Consider the following 25,329-nt stretch of genomic DNA (forward strand, 5'->3'; position numbering starts at 1 on the left):
TTTAAAAAGTGGTAGTGTCCCATAGTTACATTTTGAAGGATAGATAGAATTTGATTGGATAGAATGGGAATCCAAAATAAGGAAAGAAAAATGAGCCATAAGTGGGGTTATTGAGCAGACTTTCCTGACTAGAGCTGGGGATTTTTCATCTTACTGGGAGATTGAGGATGGATTGGTTGTTCCTTAGGATTAAAATTAAACAAACAAATATTTTATTTACTAGATTCCACTTGGTTTTAAAAAGCATTTAGCATGTCTTTGTACATTCTACACTATAAGAGAACTTAGATTAGAAGTAGGTGAGATAAAGGTAACAAGGATGCAAAGTGGAGCTGAGAATCAGACTAATACTGATGAGACTTACCATGATAGTGACAGTCTTGAATGTCTGGCTTAGGAATGTGGGTTCTCCAGACAGTGGAGAGCCCTGAAGAGCTAAGATCAGAGCAGTGATACAATAAAAATGTATGTTTAGAAAGACAAGGCAGGTGGATTGGAGAAGTGTGTGTGCCTGCCACAGTGCAACCTGGGGGCAAGGAGACTGGTGAGAAGGCATGATAGTAATCTTGGGTTTAGCACAAATCTAGGGAGGTGTACCTGTGAGAAACCTTACAAAGGAGAATATGTCGCGAGTGCGGATGGAGGGAGTAGAGGATGTGAAGGAGTACAAGATTGTTCTGAGCTGTTATGCTTAAAACAGTATCAACTTAAGGCTACATATATATATATTTTTTTTTAATTTAATTTAATTTAATTTTTCCATCTTTCTCTTTCCCTACATGGCTTTGCCCCAGCTAAAATGTGGTGACACTGTGTTTCCCACAACATTCTACATGGAGGTCCCCATCCATTAAAAGGATTGAGGGAGAGGAGAAGAAGATGGTCTTTCCCCTTTCTCACTTCGGCACTTACAGAATTTTTCTGCCTTCTCTCTGAATTTTATCATTTGAAGCTCAAGAAGTCAAAACTGCTGTTGCCTATTTTCATCTTAAACTACTGATAGGGATATTTTGACTTCTTGAATCACTGTGCCCACAATAGGTTGAGTGTTATGCTGCCGGAGGGCTATTCAAGTAAAGATGAGCAGCAGGCACGCAATTAAAAGTGAAGATGTAGAATCGATGTAAGGTCAGGCCCTGGCAGTGAGCAAGAGTGTCTTTTTATGCTATAATGTTCCCTGTAAGACCTTCTGTTGCTCTTCCTCCACAGAATTCACAAAAGGGTCGTCTTAGCTGTTTAGCGATTTATATTGGCTCACTATGGGTAGTATATTTGAAGGCAGGCTGGAGAACAGGGTCTCTGCTTGTAATTCTTTGTATTAAAACACATCTCTCCCTTTTACATATGTATGCACACATATATACATACACCCTGTAGAGACATCTTGAATAGACCATTTAATTGTGAAGTGGTATTAATGATATAAAAGTCAAAATGTTTCTTTGATTTTGGAATACTGTTTTGTCAGTGGTCATTCTTAATCATTCTTAATTTTGTTAATATGGACGTGATTGAGTATTCATCAAGAGTGGAGAAATACTTGAGAAACTTGCTGAAAATCAAAGTAAAGCTGTCAGAGTTGCAAAATGATTGTGGTTCATCATATTGATAAATCAAGTAAATGTGTTTTTGTCATAAATGAATGATTCTCAAGTTAAGGTTTTTATTCTGATGTTCTATAGTTAGGTTGTCATAGTGTATCTGATGTCTGTCTATTAAGAAAGTCTTTTAACTTACTGATGTGGAGAACACTAACAAAGTTGAAAGAAAATGGTTAAAATAAACTTAGGTGGGATGGGTGACTATTTTGGGGTAAGCGAAAGTGTGTATTACTTGCGATTAATATGTGTACAATGGTGAAGAGTTGAAAATTGAGTCTTATGTATGGTTTTCTGTTTAGTGATTTGAGGATGTATTTAGCTTTTCATAAATATGGCCTATTTAGGTGGCTGTAATTCTGGAGTTTAAATGTCGCCATTGAAGGGAATCAAAATGGCAGGGTGTAATTCACTCTGTACTGGAAAAACTTGGTGGACTTCAGCTAACTTGCCACATTATAATCAACTCTAGACTAGGGGGTTTACCCTGGCTCCTGGGTTTAAAATGGTATTCTACTGAGTCCTGAGACTGAAAGGAAAGTAGTAAAGATGGCTACATTTGTTTTGTGTCTCCCTTAAAACCCCACCCATTTCTACTCTAAAGACTCAGTCAGGAGTTGGGTACAAATCACAAAAACAATAAGGATTCTAAAAAGTCTAAAAATTTAGATCATGTTTTCAGCCTATCTGTAACACTCAGAAACCTCAGTGAAACTGATATATTATTCCTGTTGTCTAATTTAGTGTTACGTACTCCTACTCTGTCATAGCAGGAACCTTAGTGCCCATATGATTTGCTCTTTCACTTTTCCAAGATAAGGTAGATTGCTGCAAGTGTGGATTTTAATTTAGGTAATTTAAATAACTAGACAGAACAACCTATATATAATTACTTTTTTCTAACCGTTCTTGTTATGCCTCCTCAATACAACTTATTGCATTTTACAATTCTTATTCATTGACTTTGTCAAAGCCCTGTACAAAGACCACCAGGGAAACCTGCTGATCATAAAAAGCTGGGTTTCCTGAACTTGCTGAGCCAGCACCACCTTGACAGTCTCAGGAGTGCCTTAAAAGTGGGGAAGTTAGAGTGCATAAATAAATTTTGGAGGCTGAGGTTAGTCGTAGGGTGGTTTTAGGTCAGAAATTAGCACAGTTTGGGCAGGGATTGGTTAAGTTTGTAAACTAGTCTAGTTGCTGGAATAGTCAGTGATCTTAACTTTGGAACACAGAATTCAAGCTGAGTTACCATTAAATCTATTTGTCTGTAGCTGCGCTGACCAATAGAAATAGACTGCAAAGCACAGTCTATTTCTGTTATCCTGCAAGGATAATGTAAAATTTTTAAAGTGAAAAGAATATTTAAAAAGTGAAAAGAAACAGGTAAAATTAATTTTAATAATATATTGTTTTTAATCTGCTATATCCAAAATATTTCAACCTGTGATCAATATAAAACTTAATAATGAGGTATTTTACATTGTTCATTTCATACTATGTCTTCAAAATCCAGGATGTATTTTATGCCTACAACACATCTCAATTTGTTCTAGCAACGTTTCAATTGCTCTATAGCCACATGTGGGTAGAGGCTACCATATTGGACAGTGCAGATATATGTCTTAGAACAAATGGATCTGAATGTACTGATGTTTAAAACAATTTTGTCTTAAATAGTTTGTGCTTTATGTCATGATTTGGCACAGTATATCTGTACTGCAAGTCATAGTATAGTTTTATAACTTGTGGTTTCTGTTTCATTTCTCATTTTTATGCATAAATCTATGGTTTTCCATTAGCATGCCATCATTAAAGCAACATATATATAGAGAGAGATACAATATATAATTTACACGGAGAATGTAAGGTTTTTCTTGTATGCTTGACAGACCGTCTACTAGGCTAAGCCTTTGCTTCCCGTAGGTAGAATGTTTCCTCAAATTTTCTAAAGCTAGTGAGTGTTTTGAACAACAACAAATATTGCCCAGAAATGGCTAAATCTTGCATATATTGTACAGACACTGTTTCTATTAATTTTATGTGGTGCTTTCTTTACAGTTGACAAAAGCATTTTACATTCATTCTCATTTGTTATCACTAAAGATATTCCTAGATATTATCTTTGAGCTTTTATGTTTACATTTTGAATTTTATTTATTTTTTATACAGCAGGTTCTTATTAGTCATATGTTTTATACATATTAGTGTATATATGTCAATCAAAATCTCCCAATTCATCCCACCACCACCTACCCTTCCGCCACTTTCCCACCTTGGTGTCCGTACGTTTGTTCTCTACATCTGTGTCTCTATTTCTGCCTTGCAAACTGGTTCATCTGTACAATTTTTCTAGGTTCCACATATATGTGTTAATATACGATATTTGTTTTTCTCTTTCTGACTTACTTCACTCTGTATGATAGTCTCTAGGTCCATCCACATCTCTACAAATGACCCAATTTTGTTCCTTTCTATGGCTAAGTAATATTCCATTGTATATATGTACCACATCTTTCTTATCCATTTGTCTGTCAGTGGGCATTTAGGTTGTTTCCATGACCTGGCTATTGTAAATAGTGCTGCAGTGAACATTGAGGTGCATGTGTCTTTTTGAATTATGGTTTTCTCTGGGATTGTATTGCTATAAACTTCCCTCTTAGAACTGCTTTTACTGCATCCCATAGGTTTTGGATCGTCGTGTTTTCATTGTCATTTGTCTCTAGATATTTTTTGATTTCCTCTTTGATTTCTTCAGTGATCTCTTGGTTATTTAGTAACATATTGTTTAGCCTCCATTTGTTTGTGTTTTTTACATTTTTTCCCCTGTAATTGATTTCTAATCTCATAGCGTTATGGTCGGAAAAGATGCTTGATATGATTTCAATTTTCTTAAAATTACTGAGGCTTGGTTTGTGACCCAAGATGTGATCTATACTGGAGAGTGATCCGTGTGCACTTGAGAAGAAAGTGTAATCTGCTGTTTTTGGATGGAATGTCCTATAAATATCAATTAAATCCATCTGGTGTATTGTGTCATGTAAAGCTTGTGTTTCCTTATTAATTTTATCTGGATGATATGTCCATTGGTGTAAGTGAGGTGTTAAAGTCCCCCACTATTATTGTGTTACTGTCAGTTTCCTCTTTTAGAGCTGTTAGCAGTTGCCTTGTATTGAGGTGCTCCTGTGTTGGGTGCATATATATTTATAATTGTTATATCTTCTTGGATTAATCCTTTGATCATTATGTAGTATCGTTCCTTGTCTCTTGTAACATTCTTTATTTTAAAGTCTATTTATGTTTGTTCTTTAATTCTTCTATGTGTTTGTTCTTTAATTCTTTTAGGTCTTTGTTAAACATTTCTTGCATCTTCTCGATCTTTGTCTCCAGTCTTTTTCTGAGGTCCTGGATCATCTTTACTATCATTATGCTGAATTCTTATTTTGGAAGGTTGCCTATCTCCACTTCTTTTCTTTGTTTTTCTGGGGTTTTATCTTGTTCCTTCATCTGGTACAAAGTCCTCTGCCTTTTCATTTTGTCTTTGTTTCTGTGAATGTGGTTTTCCTTCCACAGGCTGCAGAATTGTAGTTCTTCTTGCTTTTGCTGTCTTCCCTCTCTTATGTTTTTTTTAAAAAATTCATTAATTTATTTATTTTTGGCTGTGTTGGGTCTTCATTGCTGCATGCAGGCTTTATCTAATTGTGGCAAGCAGGCACTACTCTTTTTTGTGACGTGTGGGCTTCTCATTGCAGTGGCTTCTCTTGCTGTGGAGCGTGGGCTCTAGGTTCGCGGCCTTCAGTAGTTGTGGCACGCGGGCTTAGTAGTTGTGGCTTGCGGGCTCTAGAGTGCAAGCTCAGTAGTTGTGGTGCACGGGCTTAGTTGCTCCGTGGTGTGTGGGATCTTCTTGGACCAGGGCTTGGACCTGTGTCCCCTGCATTGGCAGGCGGATTCTTAACCACAGCGCCACCAGGGAAGTCCCCCCTCTCTTATGTTTACATTTTCAATGAAATTGTTTTTATAAAGGGTAGATGAGTTGTCAACAAAATCATAAAATTATTGAAATGAAAAGTATTTTTAAAAGCACTGTATATCTATTGAAGTTTTGTTCATACCTACAGTTTTTCCAAGTGACTACAGATTGTTCAGTAGTTTAGGTATTACTCCTTAAAGTCTATGTGAGGGGAGGGGTGTGTGTGGGTACATATATATAATATTTTCCCTCCTTTCTTTTGTTCTCCAACAACTTTCCTGTCTTCTATTATTTCAAGATAATTGCTGTAGATTTTTCATGTGCATTCAGTTCCACTTGAATGCAATTTATTTGCCATTTGCCTCTTTTATAATTCTGTAGTTTGCAACTTGTAAATCATGCCTTACTTTTACTTCATCATTAGTTCATGAAAAAGAAATTGAGGTTCATTCAGAACTTCCATACTGTGGTATATCACCACCTTCACTTCCCTGCATGATGACAGGGACGAATGGTATTCATTTGTTTATTTTATTTATTTCACACTTACTTGTTGCTACATTATGCTGCATAGCCTACTAAGTGCTTTGCAAATATCTTCATAGCATCCATGTAAGGTGGGTATTAGTGTTATCACCATTTTTCATATGAGGAAACTGATTCACAGGGAGGTTAAGTAGCTTGTCCATTTCTTTTGAAATGTGAGTGCTTATCAATTGCTGTGATTTACGAATTTTTACTTCTGTCCAACTTCAGAGCAGCAGTGTTATTCTGGCTGCCACTGGTCATCCCAGTGAAAAGAGTTTTTTTCTTTTTGGCTGCACTTGCATGGCTTGCGGGATCTTAATTCCCTGACCGGGGATTGAACCTGGGCCTTGGCATTGAAAGCACTGAGTCCTAACCACTGGATTGCCAGGGAATTCCCAAGACTGATTATCTTGTGTATACCATTGTAAGAATAGTGAGTTCTATCTGCTTTTTCCTTTTTATTTCTTCTTAGCTTTTCTCTCCTTTTTCCTTTCTCAAATTGTGCCTTGAAATCCCTCTTTTGAGTCTTTGCTTTTGGAATATTGTTTATGCCCCATAGTCTCATTGAATGAGGATAATCAAATCGTAGCCAGTCCACTTGCTTGCTCTTTTTTCTGTCTCTAGAAGCCATGACATATTCTAGTGACAGTAAAGGTTTGTGGAAAGAATAATATATATGTTTTCATACATAAACATGTATTTATGGTTATATATTTATGTCCATATGTAAGTTTTTTTACATTGATACCTCACTTTTTATGAAGTAAAATTCCCACAAGATTTTGGGAATAAAATTAATTTTTGTAAATTGAGCCAGTTTAAGAACCTCCAAATAGCTATACCTTAAAAGGAGGTCCTACTTTAATTACTTTTCAAAAGCAGATTAAGTGAAATTTTCTCACTTAAGTAAACAGTTTCCTCAAAACAGTGTTTGAAACACAAATTGAAGTAAAATGTTAGGGTTTTTTCAGCCTTCTATTAGATGTGGGAGAGAGATTTAAAATTACAGACAGAAAAAAAATCCACTTTAGAATTATTCATGATTTTGCTTTCCCCTTGTTCCTATGGGGTTCAGCTTAATGAATAAGAAACAGTAATATATCAATAAGAAGTTATCATACAACTCTTTTTCACACACACACACCCCCCACACCAGGAATGGTAGAAAAATAATGGTTAGATAATAACAGAAATGAGAATTATTAACTAGGAATGATTATCCACTTTGATGCAGAAGAGCGCAATGGTTTTAAGGTCCAGAATTGCCTGGGTTTGACTCCTGTCTCAGATACTTTCTGTTTGTTATCTTTTTGCCTCAGTTTTTTCCTAAAATGAGATAATAATAGTATTTACCACCACAGACTCTTATGAGGAAGAAATGAGTTGAAACATGTAAAGTGTTTAAAACTGTACTGGGCACATAGCCAGTAGCAATCAGTTCTGCTATTATTTAATTACAGGAGTTTTTGTTAGCCCTGTTGCTGGTTTAATAAGAAGAGAAAGTTTCTGGGATACGTTGAAGTGGAATTGGGCATGCTAAGTAAGGCTCAAAAGAACACCCTAGGGCTTCCCTGGTGGTGCAGTGGTTAAAAATCTGCCTGCCAACGCAGGGGACACGGGTTCCAGCCCTGGTCCCGGGCCATCCCACATGCCGCGGAGCAGCTAAGCCCGTGTGCCACAACTACTGAGCCTGCTCTCTAGAGCCTGTGTGCCACAACTACTGAAGCCCACGCGCCTAGAGCCCATGCTCTGCAACAAGAGAAGCCACCACAATGAGAAGCCCACGCACTGCAACGAAGAGTAGCCCCCGCTCGACACAACTAAAGGAAGCCCGTGTGCAGCAATGAAGACCCAAAGCAGCGCCCCCCCCAAAAAAAACCCAAAAGACCCTAATGAGGTTCAGATGAGCAAAGGTGTATGAAAATGCTTTCGGAGATGTAAAGTGCTCTATAAATAAAAGGTAATAAGAGGAAATCAGATTATTTGTTGCCTTAGTATGCTAGAGAATGAATATTTGCAGATCTAACTTAACAGATAATGGTAATATTCCCCTCCAGATCCCCAAATTTGACTACCAGGGAAAAGATTTAAGGCCACAAAAAAAAAGTCTTTAAAATAAACTTGGACTCTTTTGTGGTAGAATATTATTCTGAAATTGGGCACATTCACCCACAGATTAACCTGATACGGTCCTGGAGAAATGGTTTCCTAAGCTACATCGTTAATGTCAATAGTATTTACAAACAAGTCTTATCTATTTATAGCCTATAGCATATATTTCCTTTGAAGAATCTCTTCTAGGGTCCTTCCAAATTTCTTGAGGAAGTTGGACCCAGGTGTTTGTGAAAGTCTCTGTGCCTCTGGCCTTCCTTTTCTGGAAGCATATTTGATCTCTCTGTCATTTGTGCTCCCATAATTCCAAGCGCATAGCTCTGTCACTGCATTTACCTCATTATATAGTAAGTATCTGTAAACTAGACAGCTGGCTTATGGACAGACTATGTATGCCTCACTTAACCTTTTAATCTTTAATGCTTGGCATATTAAAGTTTTCAATAAATATATGTGGAATAAATGAAGAAAGAGTAAAACAGCCCTCAGCACACTTGGCAAAATCTTGTTAGCACTAACATTTGAAAGTGATAAAGAAAGCTGTTCTTCTAAGAAATATTCTGTGATGTAGGTATTTTAGAAATTCTGATTGAACTTCCCTTAATCTAAATTATTGCATTTTACTGTATAATCTCTAAAGTACCTTAAACTAGCGTGACTAGAATGATACAGGCTTCAGTTTGAACTAAATTTTTTTAACCTTCCAAATACCAAATATTTTAATAAATGTAGATGCTTTGCATTTTAGGTACTTTAATGTGTTCACCTTAAATGTGGTAACATTTAAATGGAAGATTAGGCTAAGGGTTTATAGATGTTCTTTTCTTCCTGGAATTCTTACATAACAAATGATTTGTGTGTGGTTAGCCTTCTTCAAGGATTACCTGATTTGTATTAAGAACTGAATTTAAGATTTAGTTTCCTCATCTGTAAAATAGAGATTATAATATCTATCACATAGGACACTTGTAAAGATTAAATAAAATAATGCACTAAAGTACTCAGCACAGAGTCCGGCATATATTAATTATCTGTTATATGGTAGCTATGACCGAATAAATTCTACAAGCTTATTATGAAAAACAGTATACCTCCGTTTCCCTCTCTACAGAGGCAGATTGGTAGCTATTTTTATAAACCAGCATTATCTTATGTCAGAGACAGTCGGGCATAAAGGGGGAGTAAGCCAGTTCAAATTCAGAAAGAATAAAGCTTTAAAAATGGTTAAGACAGGGCTTTTGACCATTTATCCTATTATATTTGTTTGGTTACTCAGTCTGTTTTTATTATTGGTCTCATCTGGAATCGGATGAGATTGTACAATAAACTTGAGAAGCAGGGTTTGTTTTTTTTTCCCTCCAGTATTTTGTATTAGAATTCTTTAAATGCATACTGAAATAGAGAAAAAACAGCAAAACATAACAACATAACATGACATAGATATGGTCTTAGCAATAACTTTTTTGAGATTGCTTTATATAATTTAGGGAATTCAACAATTATTTTGTTTTTTAATATAGTGAAGATAATAGAAAAGATTAATATATAGCTTAATAATATAATTTATTGTTGCCTTATGCATGGTAGCTTTAAATGTTCTGGTTCTGTGTAAATATTTTATTTGTTGATTTTTTTTTTTTTTTTTTTTTTGTACGCGGGCCTCTCACTGCCATGGCCTCTCCTGTTGCGGAGCACAGGCTCCAGATACGCAGGCTCAGCGGCCTTGGCTCACGGGCCCAGCTGGTCCGCGGCACGTGGGATCCTCCCGGACCGGGGCACGAACCCACCTCCCCCGCATCAGCAGGCGGACTCCCAACCACTGCACCACCAGGGAAGCCCGATGATTTTTTTTATTGTGGTAAAATATACAAAGGAGGTTTTTTGTGGTTTGTTTTTTGTTTGTTTTCCCTTCTGCCATTAGAAGAGAGGGGTTTGGAAACTGAGAAAAAAATAATACTTCTCTTCTTCTGGTTCCAGTCCATCAACGTGGAGTGAATTTTTTTGGTACTCACCATGTTCCTTGCTTAGAAAATAAACACACAGCACATTGGTGACCTCTCCAGTGGTGGCCAGGGAGTGACAGTGAAAAGCTATATTCCATAGCTCTTAATCTGTGTGTATGCAGGGCACGGCATCATTTGCTGGGCACGGCATCATCTGTTGGTTTCTGAAGTGGGAAGAACCCTAAACAGGTGCTAGCCCAAACTGGCAGAGTTGTTACTTTATTGCTTTCATTGCCATAGGACTATTTGCATAAAAGCAGCTGTGTTTTGCTGATCAGTTTTTAAATACAGGGATCAAAGGATAACGGGGCTACAGCAGAAGCGTTCACATTGCAGCCCCTGTCAGATTCTGGTGAATCTGTGAATTCTGCTGTGTTGCCTCACCTAACCATTGAAGCCAAACAGCAGTTGAAATGAATAGAAGCAGGGCATACTTTGGTGTTTATGGATATAGCTGTCTTTTATAGTCTAATAGTGCCTTTAGGTAGATGTTGGAGCATATCATTCTTTTTTTTTTTTTTAAAGCTTTTTAACTTTTAATTTTATTTTTGGCTGCGTCGGGTCTTAGTTGTGGGATCTTCGTTGTAGCATGTGGGATCTTTCATTGTGGCGCATGGGTTTCTCTCTTGTGGTGCGTGGGCTCCAGAGTGTGTGGGCTCTGTAGTTTGCGGCATGCGGGGTCAGTAGTTGTGGTGCACGGGGCTTAGTTGCCCCGCAGCATGTGTGATCTTAGTTTCCTGACCAGGGATCAAACCTGCCTCCCCTGCACTGGAAGGTGGATTCTTAACCACTGGACCACCAGGGAAGTCCCTGGAGCGTATCATTCTTTTTTTTTTTTTTGCGGGATGTTGGCTTCTCACTGTTGTGGCCTCTCATGTTGCAGAGCACATCCTCCAGACATGCAGGCTCAGCGGCCATGGCTCACGGGCCCAGCCGCTCCGCGGCATGTGGGATCTTCCTGGATCGGGGTACAAACGCGTGTCCCCTGCATCGGCAGGTGGACTCTCAACCACTGCGCCACCAGGGAAGCCCAGCATATCATTCTTAAAAGGTTATAAAATGGGGTGATCTGAGTCTCTGAAGGACAGAGTACATCACTATAAGACAGGAACCTCTGGGATTAAAAAAAAACTCATCAGAAACAATGGATGACATGAAAAGATGCTGTTTGTGGTTAATATAGCTAATAACTGCTTGTAGGTCTCTGGAGGAATATTACAGACATCCTTAGAAATATAAATGGTACATATTGTGACGATGGATGGCATTAGTTATTTACCAGTTATTTACTGACCGCAGGGTTGCCTTTTGAACTTTACTACTATGTGGTTTAGGTTTCATTACCTGGATCCTTCAGTGGCTCCTGAATGGAACAGCTGGAGTCAAGACTTTGCCTTCCTTCAATTATAGCTCAAGAAAGTTATTAGGTCTCTTGTCCTGTAACTAAAGTAAATGATTTGTAGGTAGAATCAGAGTTCCTATTAAAACCTTAGGAAAGCTTTCTTCTTTCTTTAAATAATAGCTTTATTGAGATATAATGCATATACCATGAAATTCATTCACCCTTTTAAAGTATACAATGCAGTGGCTTTTAATATATTTACAAAGTGTGTGTCAGTCATTACTATCTAATTTTAGAACATTTTCCTCATCCCCAAAAGAAACCTGTACCCATTAGGTTTCACTCCCCATTTCCCTCCTGACTTTCCTAGCCCTAGGCTATGACCAATCTACTTTCTGTCTCTGGATAATTTGCCTATTTTGGACATCTCACATAATTGGAATTATACAACATGTGATTCTTTGTGACTGGCTTCTTTCACTTATCATAGTATTTTTAAGGTTCATCCATGTTATAGCATATCAGTAGTTCATTTTTTTTATTGCTGAATAATATTCAATCATATGGATATACCACAATTTGTTTTATCTGGTCACCAGTTGATGGGCATTTGCGTAGTTTCCAGTTTTTGGAAAATAAATAAAGTTGTTTTATGAAGTTTTTATAAACATTTGTGCAAAGATTTTTGTATGGACATATGTTTTTATTTACCTTAGGTAAGTTCTTAGGAGTGAGGTTGCTAGGTTGTATTGTTAAGTGTATGTTTAACTTTATAATTAACTCCCAAATTGTTTTTCCAAAGTGGCAGTACCATTTTGCATTCCCACCAGCAATTTTTGAGACTTCTGGTTGTTCCACATCCTAGTCAGCATTTGGAATTGTCAGGGTTTTTTGTTTTGTTTTGTTTGAGATTTTAGCCATTCTAATAGGTGCACAGTTGTTAGTTTTTTTTGTTTGTTTGTTTTTTCCGGTACGCAAGCCTCTCACTGTTGTGGCCTCTCCCGTTGTGGGGCACAGGCTCCGGACACGCAGGCTCAGTGGCCATGCCTCACGGGCCCAGCCGCTCCGCAGCATGTGGGATCTTCCCGGACCGGGGCACGAACCCATGTCCCCTGCATCGGCAGGCGGATTCTCAACCACTGCGCTACCAGGGAAGCCCACAGTTGTTAGTTTTAAATGAAAATCTTACAGTATGGAACCATCAGGAGGATGATTTTAAATGCAAAGCAAGCATTTACTGAATGCCTGTTATATGCCAGGCCCTCTACTGAGTGATGGAAATACAGAGAAATAAGATATATCTCTGCTCCCATGGAAGTTACAGTTTATTGAGGATGTCAAGCATTATTGCTAACTATCTGGGGTTAAGATATTGGGGAGGGGATCACCAGTAGAGTTCAACTATACCTAGAAGTGGGCAGTTTTGTGGAAGGATTTTGACATATATGATCAGTAAAAAGAAAACAATATGAGGAACCTTATGTACCTTTGCATAATGTTCTAAGATAGGTTTTGGTCGTGAAGGTCAAGCCCTTCCTACGTTATCATGTCCAATAATCAGGACCTAATAAGCTACTTGGGATAATATTCTGATGCTTAACAGTTTGGGGGCAACACCAGCTGGTCACATATGCACAATAACCAGGGAAAGGGGAACTTTAATTTTTTGTAGACATTGGAACTGCTCTTTTGACCCCTGTAGTTACTGTTTTCCCTTTCTGTGTCCATCCTAGGTCTGGCTTTCTGCCTTTTACCTCACACACTGCTAAACTGTATAATCACTCCTTTTAAGAGTGCATATGGGGGGGCCTTCCCTGGTGATGCAGTGGTTAAGAATCTGCCTGCCAATTCAGGGGACATGGGTTCAAGCCCTGGACTGGGAAGATCCCACATGCCATGGAGCAACTAAGCCCGTGCGCCACAACTACTGAGCCTACACTCTAGAGCCTGTGAGCCACTACTGAGCCCACGTGCCACAACTACTGAAGCCCATGTGCCTAGAGCCCGTGCTCTGCAACAAAAGAAGCCACCGCAATGCGAAGCCCGCACACTGCAACGGAGAGTATCCCCTGCTCGCTGCAACTAGAGAAAGCCCACGCACAGCAACAAAGACCCACTGCAGCCAAAAATAAATAAAATAAATAAATTTATATAAATAAATAAATAAATAAATAAAAGTGCATATGGGGACTTCCCTGGTGGTCAAGTGGTAAAGAATCTGCTTTCCAGTGCAGGGGATGCAGGTTCGATGCCTGGTCAGGTAACTAAGATCTACATGCTGTGGGGCAGCTAAGCCCATGTGCCTCAAGTAGAGAAACCATGTGCCGCAACTCCAGAGCTCAGGTGCTCTGGAACCCGCCTGCCACAACTATAGAGCCCACACGCCCTGGAGCCTGCGTGCCACAATAAATAAATAAATAATAAATGTTTTTAAAAAAAAGTGCATGTGTACTTAGCTCTGAACTGTTTACCACAGTCAGAAGTGGTAGCAATAGGCATTTGTACTTTTTGTCCAGTTGACCCCTTCAGCATTCACCCAGCTAGATCTGGCCTCAGTATGAAGGTCATTTCAGGTGAATAAGATTCCAAGAGTCATGTTTCCCTATGTTTGATAAACTGGGCCTCTTATCGGACCTGTGTGGCAAACGATTGAGAAGAGCTGTGAAGGATGGTTGGAGGTGGCATGGAGCGGGAAGAGACTATGAAATTGCTGGGTCGCGCCTCAAGTTGTCATGCTCATCTAATTTTTGAGCATCTCTCAGAGCAGGTCAAACTATTTTTTGCTTTCTTTTTTTTTGCGGTACGCGGGCCTCTCACTGTTGTGGCCTCTCCCGTTGCGGAGCACAGGCCCTGGACACGCAGGCTCAGCGGCCATGGCTTACAGGCCCCGCCACTCCATGGCATGTGGGATCTTCCTGGACTGGGGCACGGACCCGTGTCCCTTGCATCGGCAGGCAGACTCTCAACCACTGCGCCACCGGGGAAGCCCCATTTTTTGCTTTCTTAAAAACTTCTCAAGAACCTTAGCTTCGTTTGCTGTTATACAGCAAGGAAAAATATGATCTGATAAAAAGTTTAAAGTGATTGGAAGTCATTCTCCTGAAGGAAAAGATGAGAGTCAGGATTTCTTTATGTACGGCTATATCCTCTAAATTCTTGAGAATTTCTTACATGGAAGACTGGGTTTAACAATAATGTTAAAAAATATTAAAATTCATAGCAGGTGCTGATCAATTTTTATTTTTTTCTGAAGACAGAAAAGAGAGAGTTCAACTTTGTAAGGACTTTAGGTTGGCTATAAGGAGCATTTGCTTGCTATTGAGGGACTGAAGGAGAGTCTACAATCACGTTTTCCAGAGAGCTACAAATATGATAGTCTCATTTGGGATGGTTAAAATTTACCATTGACTGAAGGACTTGCTACCTACTGAAGATGGGATGAAAATCTGCGTTTGAAAAGTTTTTTTTTTTCTCTTCCCCATAGGTTAGCAACATTGATTTTCTTTTATTTGGGAAAGATTTTAATCTTCGGGCAAATGTTTGTCAAGCTGCTCGGTACTATAGTAAAGCTCAGTTTGATACAGGAACCTCATGCTTTTGATAGGTTCTGACAAATAACAGCAGTAATTGGTTTAGAACTATAAATTCCTAGACTTCTACTTTGTGATACATAGAAATTTTATATTACTAGTCATCTAACTGTTTCCTGCCCCTATCTAGTGTTTGTTATTAAATGTTTTGTCTGTTCTTTCTGGTACTCTTAAGCATATTCTGAGCTTGAACTCACTGCATGTTGATCTTTTGGATATATTGCCTCTGAGTTTTACTCAGGGCTGGCAGGTTCTATAGATCCTTATGTTCATTAGTAGTGGTGTCCTTCCTAGAAATCAGGGATCAGGAAACGACTGTGCCAAAATAGACCACGCATGGAAGAGATGCAATTAAAGGAGCAGAACAGAAATTTTGAGGAAATTGAGGGATAGGAAAGAAATCTCAAAATCAGAAATTATTTTATAGAATATACACTGAGATGATTACTTGGTTCTTTTAACATACTCACTATGCATTTACCCTGTAGGAGGCATGTGTGTATAGTTGGGTTGGGGAGAGGCAAGAACATATATTAAAAGGGACCTACCTCAGAAGCACAATATTGGTCAAAGAAAGCAAGTTGCAGAACAGTATGCTTATTTTTACATTTAGGAAAAACATAAAACAATATATATTTTCTATGTATATGTGTGTCTATGTCCATATATATGTGTGTGTGTGTGTATATATTTTTTAACATCTGAAAGAATATGTGCCAAATGTATATAATGGTCTGAAGAGAGTGCAAGAAGGCAGGAGGATTGGAGACTTTCGCTTTTTCTGTAATATTCATTGTGTGTGTGTGTTTGAGAAGAATACGTTCATATTTTAATTATGTAATTAAATATCCATTTAAAAATAAAGAATATTCATTACCCTTAAACAATGTTTATAGTGTAGGTGGGGAACTGAGATAGTTTCAAATAATGTAAACTAATTAGAAAATAAAAGCAGTAGGGTAGAAATTCAGGAATGGCTAGTTTTGTGGGTTAATTCTCTTTTATGGGTTGAATACACTTAACTTTGAAATGTTTTATCCATATGTACATATATTGAAGCCATATGATAAATAGAAAAACCTTCCTTCAGGAATTCCTCCTCTTTTTTTTCTGTATCATTTCACAACCCCATTTATCCTTTGCTAATAACACTTTCAAACATCTATCCTCCTTTTGACTTTTTATCTTGTCTGTGCCCCTTTGTTCCCAGCCAGGCTCCCATTGTTTATGGGACACACGGCAACTGATCAGTGTAGAGCATTGGAGCATCACTGGTGTGGACTTGAAAGTCACAGACCTGGGTTCACATCCTGACTTCTGACCAGCTTTGTGACTTTGAGCAGTTATATAACCATGATTAATTTTATCATTTGGTTCCAGAGCTGCTTTTTTCTTCGGATGTTCTTGGCCCCTTGCAGCTTTGACCTTATATCTCTAGGAGAGGAAATGTCTGAGGATAAGCCAGAAAGGGTAGAAAAGGGTCCTGGATTTCTCTCCCAAGAAAAAGGCAGGTGAATGGGGTAGGGCTGGTAGAGGCAGGCCTGGGGCTGTCCTGGAGGGTAGATCAAGCTACTACTTGAATTTAACTGGTTGTCAGTAGAACAAGGGTCATTGACCAAGGGCAAGTGAGGGTTAGGTTGCCTGTGTGGAAGGGTGGGATAAAAGAGTCCTGTCTCTGATTGTGTCAGTATTAGGCTGAAGTGGGTGTTTGTGAAAAGCATTTAAGGTGAAGAGAGTAGGAGGAAGTCAAGGAAGCAGTACACTGCGAGTCCTTAAGAGCGCAGTCTGGATTTAGCTGAGTCCTGGCTCTGCCTCTTACTAGCCTTGTAACCTTGAGCCAGTTACTTATCTCTTCAAGATTTAATTGCTTAATTTATAAAATGGGGATAAAAGTTACCTACCTCATAGAGTTGTGAGGGAATACATTTAGCATTCTTAGAACAGTGCCAGGCACGTATTAAGTACTTGATAAATTTATAAATATTAAGTCAAGCTACGGGAAGAAGGAAAGCAGGCCTAATGAACTGTATAGTGGGGGTTGCTGCCTCTATGTACATCTAACTGATGACATCTGTCCTTCGTTATCTCCAGATAAAAGAGTCAATAATAGGAATCATTATTATTATTTTTTTTTTTCCGGTACGCGGGCCTCTCACTGTTGTGGCCTCTCCCGCTGCGGAGCACAGGCTCTGGACGCGCAGGCTCAGCGGCCATGGCTCACGGACCCAGCCGCTCCACGGCATGTGGGATCCTCCCGGACCGGGGCACGAACCCGTGTCCCCTGCATCGGCAGGTGGACTCTCAACCACTGTGCCACCAGGGAAGCCCAAGGAATCATTATTTATACATGTTCTAATACTTCCTGATGTGTTTTCTTGTTCAAAACACACTTAAAAAGATGTTTTCCTTATTTGTTATTCCCTATACCTGGAAACAAAACTTATGAAAAAGAAAGACTTTAAATGATTATTTGCCACTTGTAACCTTTGCTGTTAAATGATAAATTGCGGGCTTGTTTTCTCTATGCATAATTTCTGTTGAATTTCACTGTAGATGTTTTAGTTTTTCTGTCTTTTTTGTTTTTTCTTTCCAGTTAATCAGTTATTTCAGCAACATTTACTACTTACAAATCTAAGAAGGATGAATCGTATGCAAATATAAATTGATGAAACATAGAATTAATTTTAGTGAGAAAATAAGTTTCTCAGTACTTATTGAAGTTTGTTCAGTTAAGAAGCCTACACAAATTCTATTGTGCATTTCACGTGTTTCATCTGTTGAGCACTAGTGAACCCTGTTAGGTTAGCATCCATGAACCTCTAGGTTCTAAAATCTATGTTCCAGTACCCTGAGGTAGCATCACAGAAGTCTCTTGGTGTTTTCCCTAATATTCCAGTAGCCACCACAGTACAGATGCCTTGTTGTATGTTTGTCATATAGCACTGAAAACAACCATAAAAAGAGAATTATCACCCCCATTTTATAAATGTAGATAATCAAGGCTTAGAAACTTGTTCAGAGTGACATGCCAGCAAGTGGCAGAGCCAGAATTTGAAAATTAGATGTCTGATTTCAAAGTTTGTGCTTTTAAAAACTAGGCCACCACCTGCTTCTCTCACCCACAATCAGTTGGAAGACTGCAAAGCTGACCCTTGGCGAAGTGGCCGGGCTTGTTTATTTCTTGCTGCTATCTAGTCTCTCCCATCACTTTACTGTCCTAATTTTGTGATCAGATTCATGAATGTAAAGGCTTAACTTGGAGAATCATCCAGTCCAGTGGCTCTCGAATCTAGCCAGTCATAAGAATCACCAGGACATTAATTTCTTTTAAAATTACAGTTAAGTTGGTTTTAGCCAGAGCCCAGGAACCTGCATTTTAACCATTCTACATGTGATTTTAACAGTCTGACAGGTTTGGGAACCACTTCAATTACATGAATCCCTTCCAAATACCCCCAGCAATTTTCCTGACAGGTAGTCATCTAATATCTGATAGTCTTCTGACAGGAACTCACTACCACCTTGCTAGGAAGGTTATTTCATTGGTAATTAGATGCAATGCTATGCTTCTATAGGGCTTTCATTTACTGTCCCATATGGATTGGATTAACTTCTTTGGACAGATTTTTATACTCCTTAGATATTGGCTTGGAGGTCAGATCCACGTTTGAATCTTCTCTGAACCTTACCTTCTTTGTGTAAAAGGAGTATGTTATTATCCACCTTGAAGGATAATATCAAGAGTTAAATGAAAAAAATAAACTGTTCTGGCTGGAAAGGTACTAAAATCAGCCAGATTTTTTTTAGTTTTATAAAAAACTATAGTTTTTTTTATAGTTCCAAACAGCCTTTTTTTTTATAGTTCCTTCACCTCATCAGCCTTTTTGGAAATAGTCCCACGTCTGCAGGGTTCTAGTTAGAAGTGTGGATATGTATGATAGAAGGCGCTTAGACACATTCTCGGATTGTCAGTGCCAGAAATAGGCTGTCATTTTGACTACTCATCAGCACACTTTTTTACCTCTGGCTTTTTCTTTGGACAGAGAATGTGATACTCATTCTTAGGGGTACAAACTTGCGTTTCTGGAAATTCAGCTTTACTCCATAAGTAATTGGAGTTTCCACTGATAACTTGAACCCTAAAGCAAAATAAATGATGAGCAGCAAGACCCTAAAGGCAAAAGAAAAGACCTTCTTCAATTATATAGAGACCAAAACGGAGAACCAAAGAAAATATTCCATGTCTCTTCCTTATCCATCAGTAGAGATAGGTAACTGCTGAGTGTTAGTTAAAAAGGGAAAAAAATGGGGTGGAGGTAGAAAGGAGTTGGAGGGCAGCAGTAAAGAAAGAAATGTTGAGCACTTGCTTTTTGTCAAACATAATGTGAGTAAAATGAATACTTAAGTAATTTCACCCTAATCCTCACAGGTAAGATCCCATTTTACCAATGAGAATACTGAAGACATCGAGAATAACTAAGACAAGCCTCATGCCTGGTTAAATGTCAGGTCCAGATTCAAGACACCTAGGATTTTACAGAATGTGATTTAAAAAAAAATGTATTATACACACACAAATATATGTTCTTTAAGAAATAGATGTGACTTAGTTTTTATTGTATACATTCCTTTGTTGAAACACCTGTCATGCTCTAATTTTAATTGGTTATGTCTCCCTCTACCAGTTACTTAAAAACAGGGACTAGGTTATAACATTCATCTCTGAATCACCAGGGCCCAGCCCTACACTTGTGCATTAAAGGCTTGTAAAAATGAAATATCTCTCTGTGGCATTTGATAACATCTGTGCCCTCCACCCCTACTCCTCATGTGTGAGTCAAAAAAAATATATATATACTGTTGGAAGGGATGTTATAAATAATCTAGCTCAATCCTTTCATTTGTATAAAGGGAGGAATTTCAGGCACAGACTAGAGATCATGATGTACCCAAAAGCTCCTAATTGATTGTAGTTCTAGCACTCTTGCGTTCTGGTTCTCAATTCAGGGCTCTTCTTCGGACCTGCATCCAAACTTACTGCATTCATTCATTCAATAACCCTCTGGGTTCCTTCTCTGTGCTCAGAGTTGAGGAAGTGCCACCTTCCTTTCTGCCTCCCTGGATGGATATACAGCCATGCTTTCCAGAAACCAGAAGAAAACAGCTTCCCAAGATTTTAAGACTTAAACTAGAAAATGATCATTGTAGCTGAGATTTTTACCTGTTATATCCCTTTTTGCTCATCAAGGCAGTCATTCTGTTATTCTGTTGCTCATAGGGGAGGAGAAGTGATCATTTGCAAAACTGGATAAACTTTTCAAGACCCTGAAAATAATCTCTCGTTGCTGTGGTTTGATTTGGTGTGGTTTTTGATGTTTATGACTGTATTGCTTTTCTTTAGCAAAAGCAAACTAAATCTGTTCTATAGTATTAAGTTAGGCCATGAACTGCATTTCCTTTTAGGCTCAGACTACTAAAAATAATTTGTAGGTGATGCTCTCCCATGGGCTTGAGTGAAATGCAGTAGAACAATTTATTTCTTCACTTAGTTTGTGTTAGCTCTCTGTTTTCAAAATGTTTTTGAATCTAACATCATGAAAACATACTACCTTGGGTTAAAGTTTTTTTCCTGTGAGTGCTTTTCAAAAGGTAGTTTTAGTACTTTGGACACATTTTAATTTTTATAAAGTATATGTAATATATGGAACTTATCAGTAATAATTATTAAAGATACCCAATGAAATTACATTGAAACTACAGTCACCTTTTGATTTTTCAGGGAAGTGATTCTGTTTGTAGACTGAGAGTTCTTAGTTATGGTCTTCCTCTAGGGAAAAAAAAAATCTCTATTCATTTGAATAGAGTATTCAGTTGATAGTAGAGGGAGGGGGGTGAAGCGTGGAGGGCAAAGCCAATTCACTTGACTCTTCCTTTTGAATTTACTTTTTTAGTTCATTTGAGAGAAAATTAGTCTGAAGTACTGGGACATATATTAAATAATTATTAGGGTAAAGGATACAATTTAATTAATTATGGAAACTTGTATTAAACTTAATGTTGCCAAGTCATTATTCTTAATGAAAAGAATGTGTTATTAAAACTACCTGGAATTTTGACTCACGTCATCAATCCATGGCAAGAAGCAAATGATATGGTTATTAATTTTATGAAGTAATTTTATGTATTGTCTTGTTCTGTTTTTATTTTTAGGACCGGAGTAGGCCCTATGACACTTTTAACTTGCACTCGTTGGAGAACTCCTTAATGGATATGATAAGGACTGATCATGAGCCTCTGAAAGGTAAACACTACCCTCCCAGTGGCCCACCAATGAGTTTCGCTGATATAATGTGGAGGAATCATTTTGCAGGTTAGGAATATTCATATGTCCATTCCTTGCTTGGTGTTTTAAACAAAAATCAGCTTTTTAATAATTGTGGTTTTGTTTCTGTTTCTTTTTTGTTTGTTTGTTTTTGTTTGCTTCTGTAAAGCATTGTGGAATGTATTTAAAGTTGATTTTTTTTTAAACCTGGGTTCAGCTACCTACCATAATCAAGGTTGTTTGCTTTAATCATAATGTCTGGCAGAAGCATGTGTTGGGTAGCTGAGGTCATGGTTTATAGCATGAGACCAGAAGCCAAATTTTTTGGGCTTTGTGCATTTGAAATGTTTAGCTGGACCTGGATAATTCATTTAAGTCCAAGTATACTGCAAGGAAGTATGAGATTTAATCTCCAAAGACTACTTCAGAAAACTTTGTAGAAAAGCGTTTCATTTTATTAAAATACAATCACTTTCCTAGTGTAGGAAATAACGCTACACAGACTTAAGAGCAGACAATGACCCTTTGCATTCTCTAAGGCTAAACACAAGGAAAATGTTTTGGGTTAAATATAAGGCAGAAAGTCCCAAGGTCAGCAATATTAGGACTTCCTATATTTAGAGCCCATGTAAATTCAGAATAGAGGCTGATGTTACATTCATGATTACAGATAGTTCTTATTATGCAGTACAGGACTTTTCAGGGGCCCTGTGATATTTTAAAATACTGAAATGGAAATTTTCTGTGGAAATAGCAACCGTACTTGGGTTTAGAGCCTAACTATCTGAAAACTGGAAGCGTTAGCCACAAGGATGCCTGTCTTATATGAACCCTTATGTCCTCTAGAGTTGTGAGGAATTTGAACCCCTGTGGTTCTCTGCAGGCTTTTATATAGGGTATGACTGACTGTGAACCTGATAGTCATTTCCTCATGCCACACCAAAAATCTGTTTCATCATTTTCTTGTCACACTCATGATTTTCTGCTGCTTTCCTCAATTTCCAGTGAAAAGAAACTAGTTAACAGGCTATGAAGAAAATAAAAGATTTTGAGAAAAGCTATATTTTAAGTCCTTCAGAAGTAGGAAAAAAGGCCTCTCATTTAGTCATTGTTATATTTAGTCACTGTTACCACACCTTTCTTCAGTAAAGATTAGGTACATGGTAATTTCACTTAGAAGTGTTTAAAAAAAAATCCAAAAAACAATATTCACAGACTGTTTTGTGTTTTTAGTATCTTCTAAGGCTACATTTGTCTTCCTTCTCTACCACGAACAGCTGTAAGCCCATCCTAATTATTCTAAAATATTCAGTCCTTGTTCTTTATGCATACCTGTTTTATCTTGGTCTGTATTCTTCTAGCAATAAAAGATTATGAAAGGATCTTAGATTATAGTCTGTAAAATAATTTTCTAGAATTTTTTGAATATTGATTAAGCAGGAGCTGTTCTGCCCTGTTGAGAGTAGCACTGTCAAAGTGTAAGGAGGGTACCTCACTATGGGATAATGTAAATACCTTATTCTACTTGTGATGGCTCCTTTTTTATTTTATGTCCAACTACCTCTGCATAAATTTCTCCACTACACTTGCAAATGTGAGGTTTCATCTATAAAAGCCTTCTGAATTGTACTTATAGATATAATATGTCCTAATAAGTTGGAAGGCACTTAACATGTACTTTTTTACAGCCTCAATATGGTTACAACCGCCCACATTGATTTCCTATGAATGGACTACTTCCCGTGGTCAATTACATCACCATGTTATTGTCCCCTGGTTAGGGTGTTTGAACTTCAGGCTTCCCTTTTCCAGCTGGGAGACTTTTACGTTTGGTTTATGGCACCATGTGTTTGATCCTTATTACTTCTAAAAACATAATTATGATGCTAGCGTTTTAAGGGAAAGATTTTCAGTAATATTTGATTTTTTAAAATGGAGCAAAGTATAATAACTAAAAGATAATTTAAAAATAAGAGAAACATTGTCATGATGTATCTTTTTAAAATATTTTCCATATAATAAACATTATGTTTTTACCTTGTCTTTATAATTTATTGATAGACCTTAACTTTGGACTTTTAGGTTGTTTCCAGCTTTTTCTCCATTATAGGTAATGCTGCCATGGATGAGTTCTTGCACGTAGCTTTTTCTTAAGGTAAATTCATAGAGAGGGTCTCTGGCTCAAAAGATGTAAATGTCTAGGTGAATTGAGCTTTAAGAGAAAGGTGGTAGGATAGGGGAACTACCACATGGCTTCTGTATGAGTCTGTCCAGAAACACTTCCCCCTATCCATCCTGTTCTTCCTCCTAGCTTTAATATCCTCTTGTTTTACTTGAACATTATTTTGAGGGTCTTAAAATTCAAGTTAGAGAGTCATTGTTTTCTTGTGTGCTTATTTGTTTGGGTGTTTTTCTATGGATTTAGGTTTTCTTTAGAAAAAAATACATTCTTGCTCATTGTAAGAAATTCAAGTAGTACATAAAAAGACAAAAACGAAAGTGAAAAAACCACCTGAGACTTACTACCTAGAGATAACAAAGATTATTATTTTTATTAATATTCTTCCAGACATTTTATATTCTCTGTATAGGAAATGAAATTTCAACTCAGCCTTTCTGACTTTGTAGTCATTCAAACCGGGGTTTGAATTCTGGTTCTGCCTTTAGTTAGCTATTGATCTAGATAAATTAGCCTCTTTAAAGCCTTAGTGTCTTCATCATTAAAATAAAGCACCTACTTCATAGAGTGGGTGTGAAGGTGAGATAAAGTCCCTGACACTAGAAACTGCTCAAAAGTTATCTGTGATTTTTTTACCAGCAGTGGTAGTGGTGTGCCTACTGCCTGGCCTGGGTAATAAAGTAAACCTTTATATCCCTACAATATTTACTTCCTTCCAGCTAGACTGTAGCTAAATGTTGAAAGCTTTCGAATACAAGTTGTCAAAATTGTGTATTTGCCATAGATATAAGTAGTGATTCTTGAAGGATAAACATTCTGTCATTATCAAAAACCACCTAAAGGAGAAAGAAAAATAATCCTCCTAAGTTTTGTTGGCTTTACAAAATTTTATACCTGAATAGTGTAAAGAAAGTATAATAAAGTAGAATATCACATTCATGAAAAATAAAAGTACTTCATGATGTACTTAAAGTGAACATGGTGAAAATAAGTTCACAGTGATATTTCATTGTATAAATGTATTCAATAAGAAATCCCTTTATTCAACTGTTCTCTTGATTCAGGCAGAAAAAGGGTTAGTGGGAGAAATGACCGAATAGGAAGTTTAGGAAGTAATAAAACTTGTTTTAGTAAAGAGCTTTAACAGTTTTCCAATCATATTTCTACCTATACTAGATCAGCCTTAAAGATGTTTGTAGGAAATTAAAAAATTTTTTTAATTAAAAAAAACCTCCTCCCCATGTTAAAAATGTCAAGTAATGTAGAGAAAAAGTCAAACTGAGCTTTTTTCACAGAACCCTGAGGAATGTCTTCTGCAGTGTTGCTCAGATCACAGAACGCTTATTTAAACAAAAATTAATTTAAATAAAATAAAAACTAATTTTGGGGGGGCTTCTTAGATCTCAAACTACAGTTCTTGATTGTAGCAGAATAACATTTTAATAATTACCTGTTGTCTCTTACCATAACTTAGGTATGACTTCTCCTGTCTTTCATTTGAGAAAATGTCTCCAGGACATGAGAAGGAGGGTTTTGAGAAGGGTGATGAACTAATAAAAACTATCCCTTATTTCTTTTCTAAGTACAGAAATCCTTGGGTCAGTAGAGGTATGAGTGAGGCCTGGGTGGGAAGAATTGTCCTCTGCCCTCTTTTCTAGTGGATGCAGGGAATGCCAACTCTCCTCATG

At 37.6% G+C, this 25,329-nt stretch overlaps 1 protein-coding gene across 1 annotated transcript in view; it reads left to right on the forward strand.

Annotated features, from left to right (window-relative positions):
- The window catches only part of CPEB3 (cytoplasmic polyadenylation element binding protein 3), a 144,600-nt gene that overhangs the window by 15,271 nt on the left and 104,000 nt on the right, over window positions 1-25,329 (forward strand). The window contains exon 2 of the mRNA XM_024739545.1: window positions 21,351-21,441. Coding sequence (XP_024595313.1) covers window positions 21,351-21,441 — 91 coding nt within the window. The remainder of the gene's footprint in view (window positions 1-21,350; window positions 21,442-25,329) is intronic.

The sequence above is a fragment of the Neophocaena asiaeorientalis genome, unplaced genomic scaffold, assembly GCF_003031525.2.
Source record: "Neophocaena asiaeorientalis asiaeorientalis breed wild unplaced genomic scaffold, Neophocaena_asiaeorientalis_V1.1 scaffold597, whole genome shotgun sequence".
Classification (NCBI taxonomy): Eukaryota; Metazoa; Chordata; class Mammalia; order Artiodactyla; family Phocoenidae; genus Neophocaena; species Neophocaena asiaeorientalis.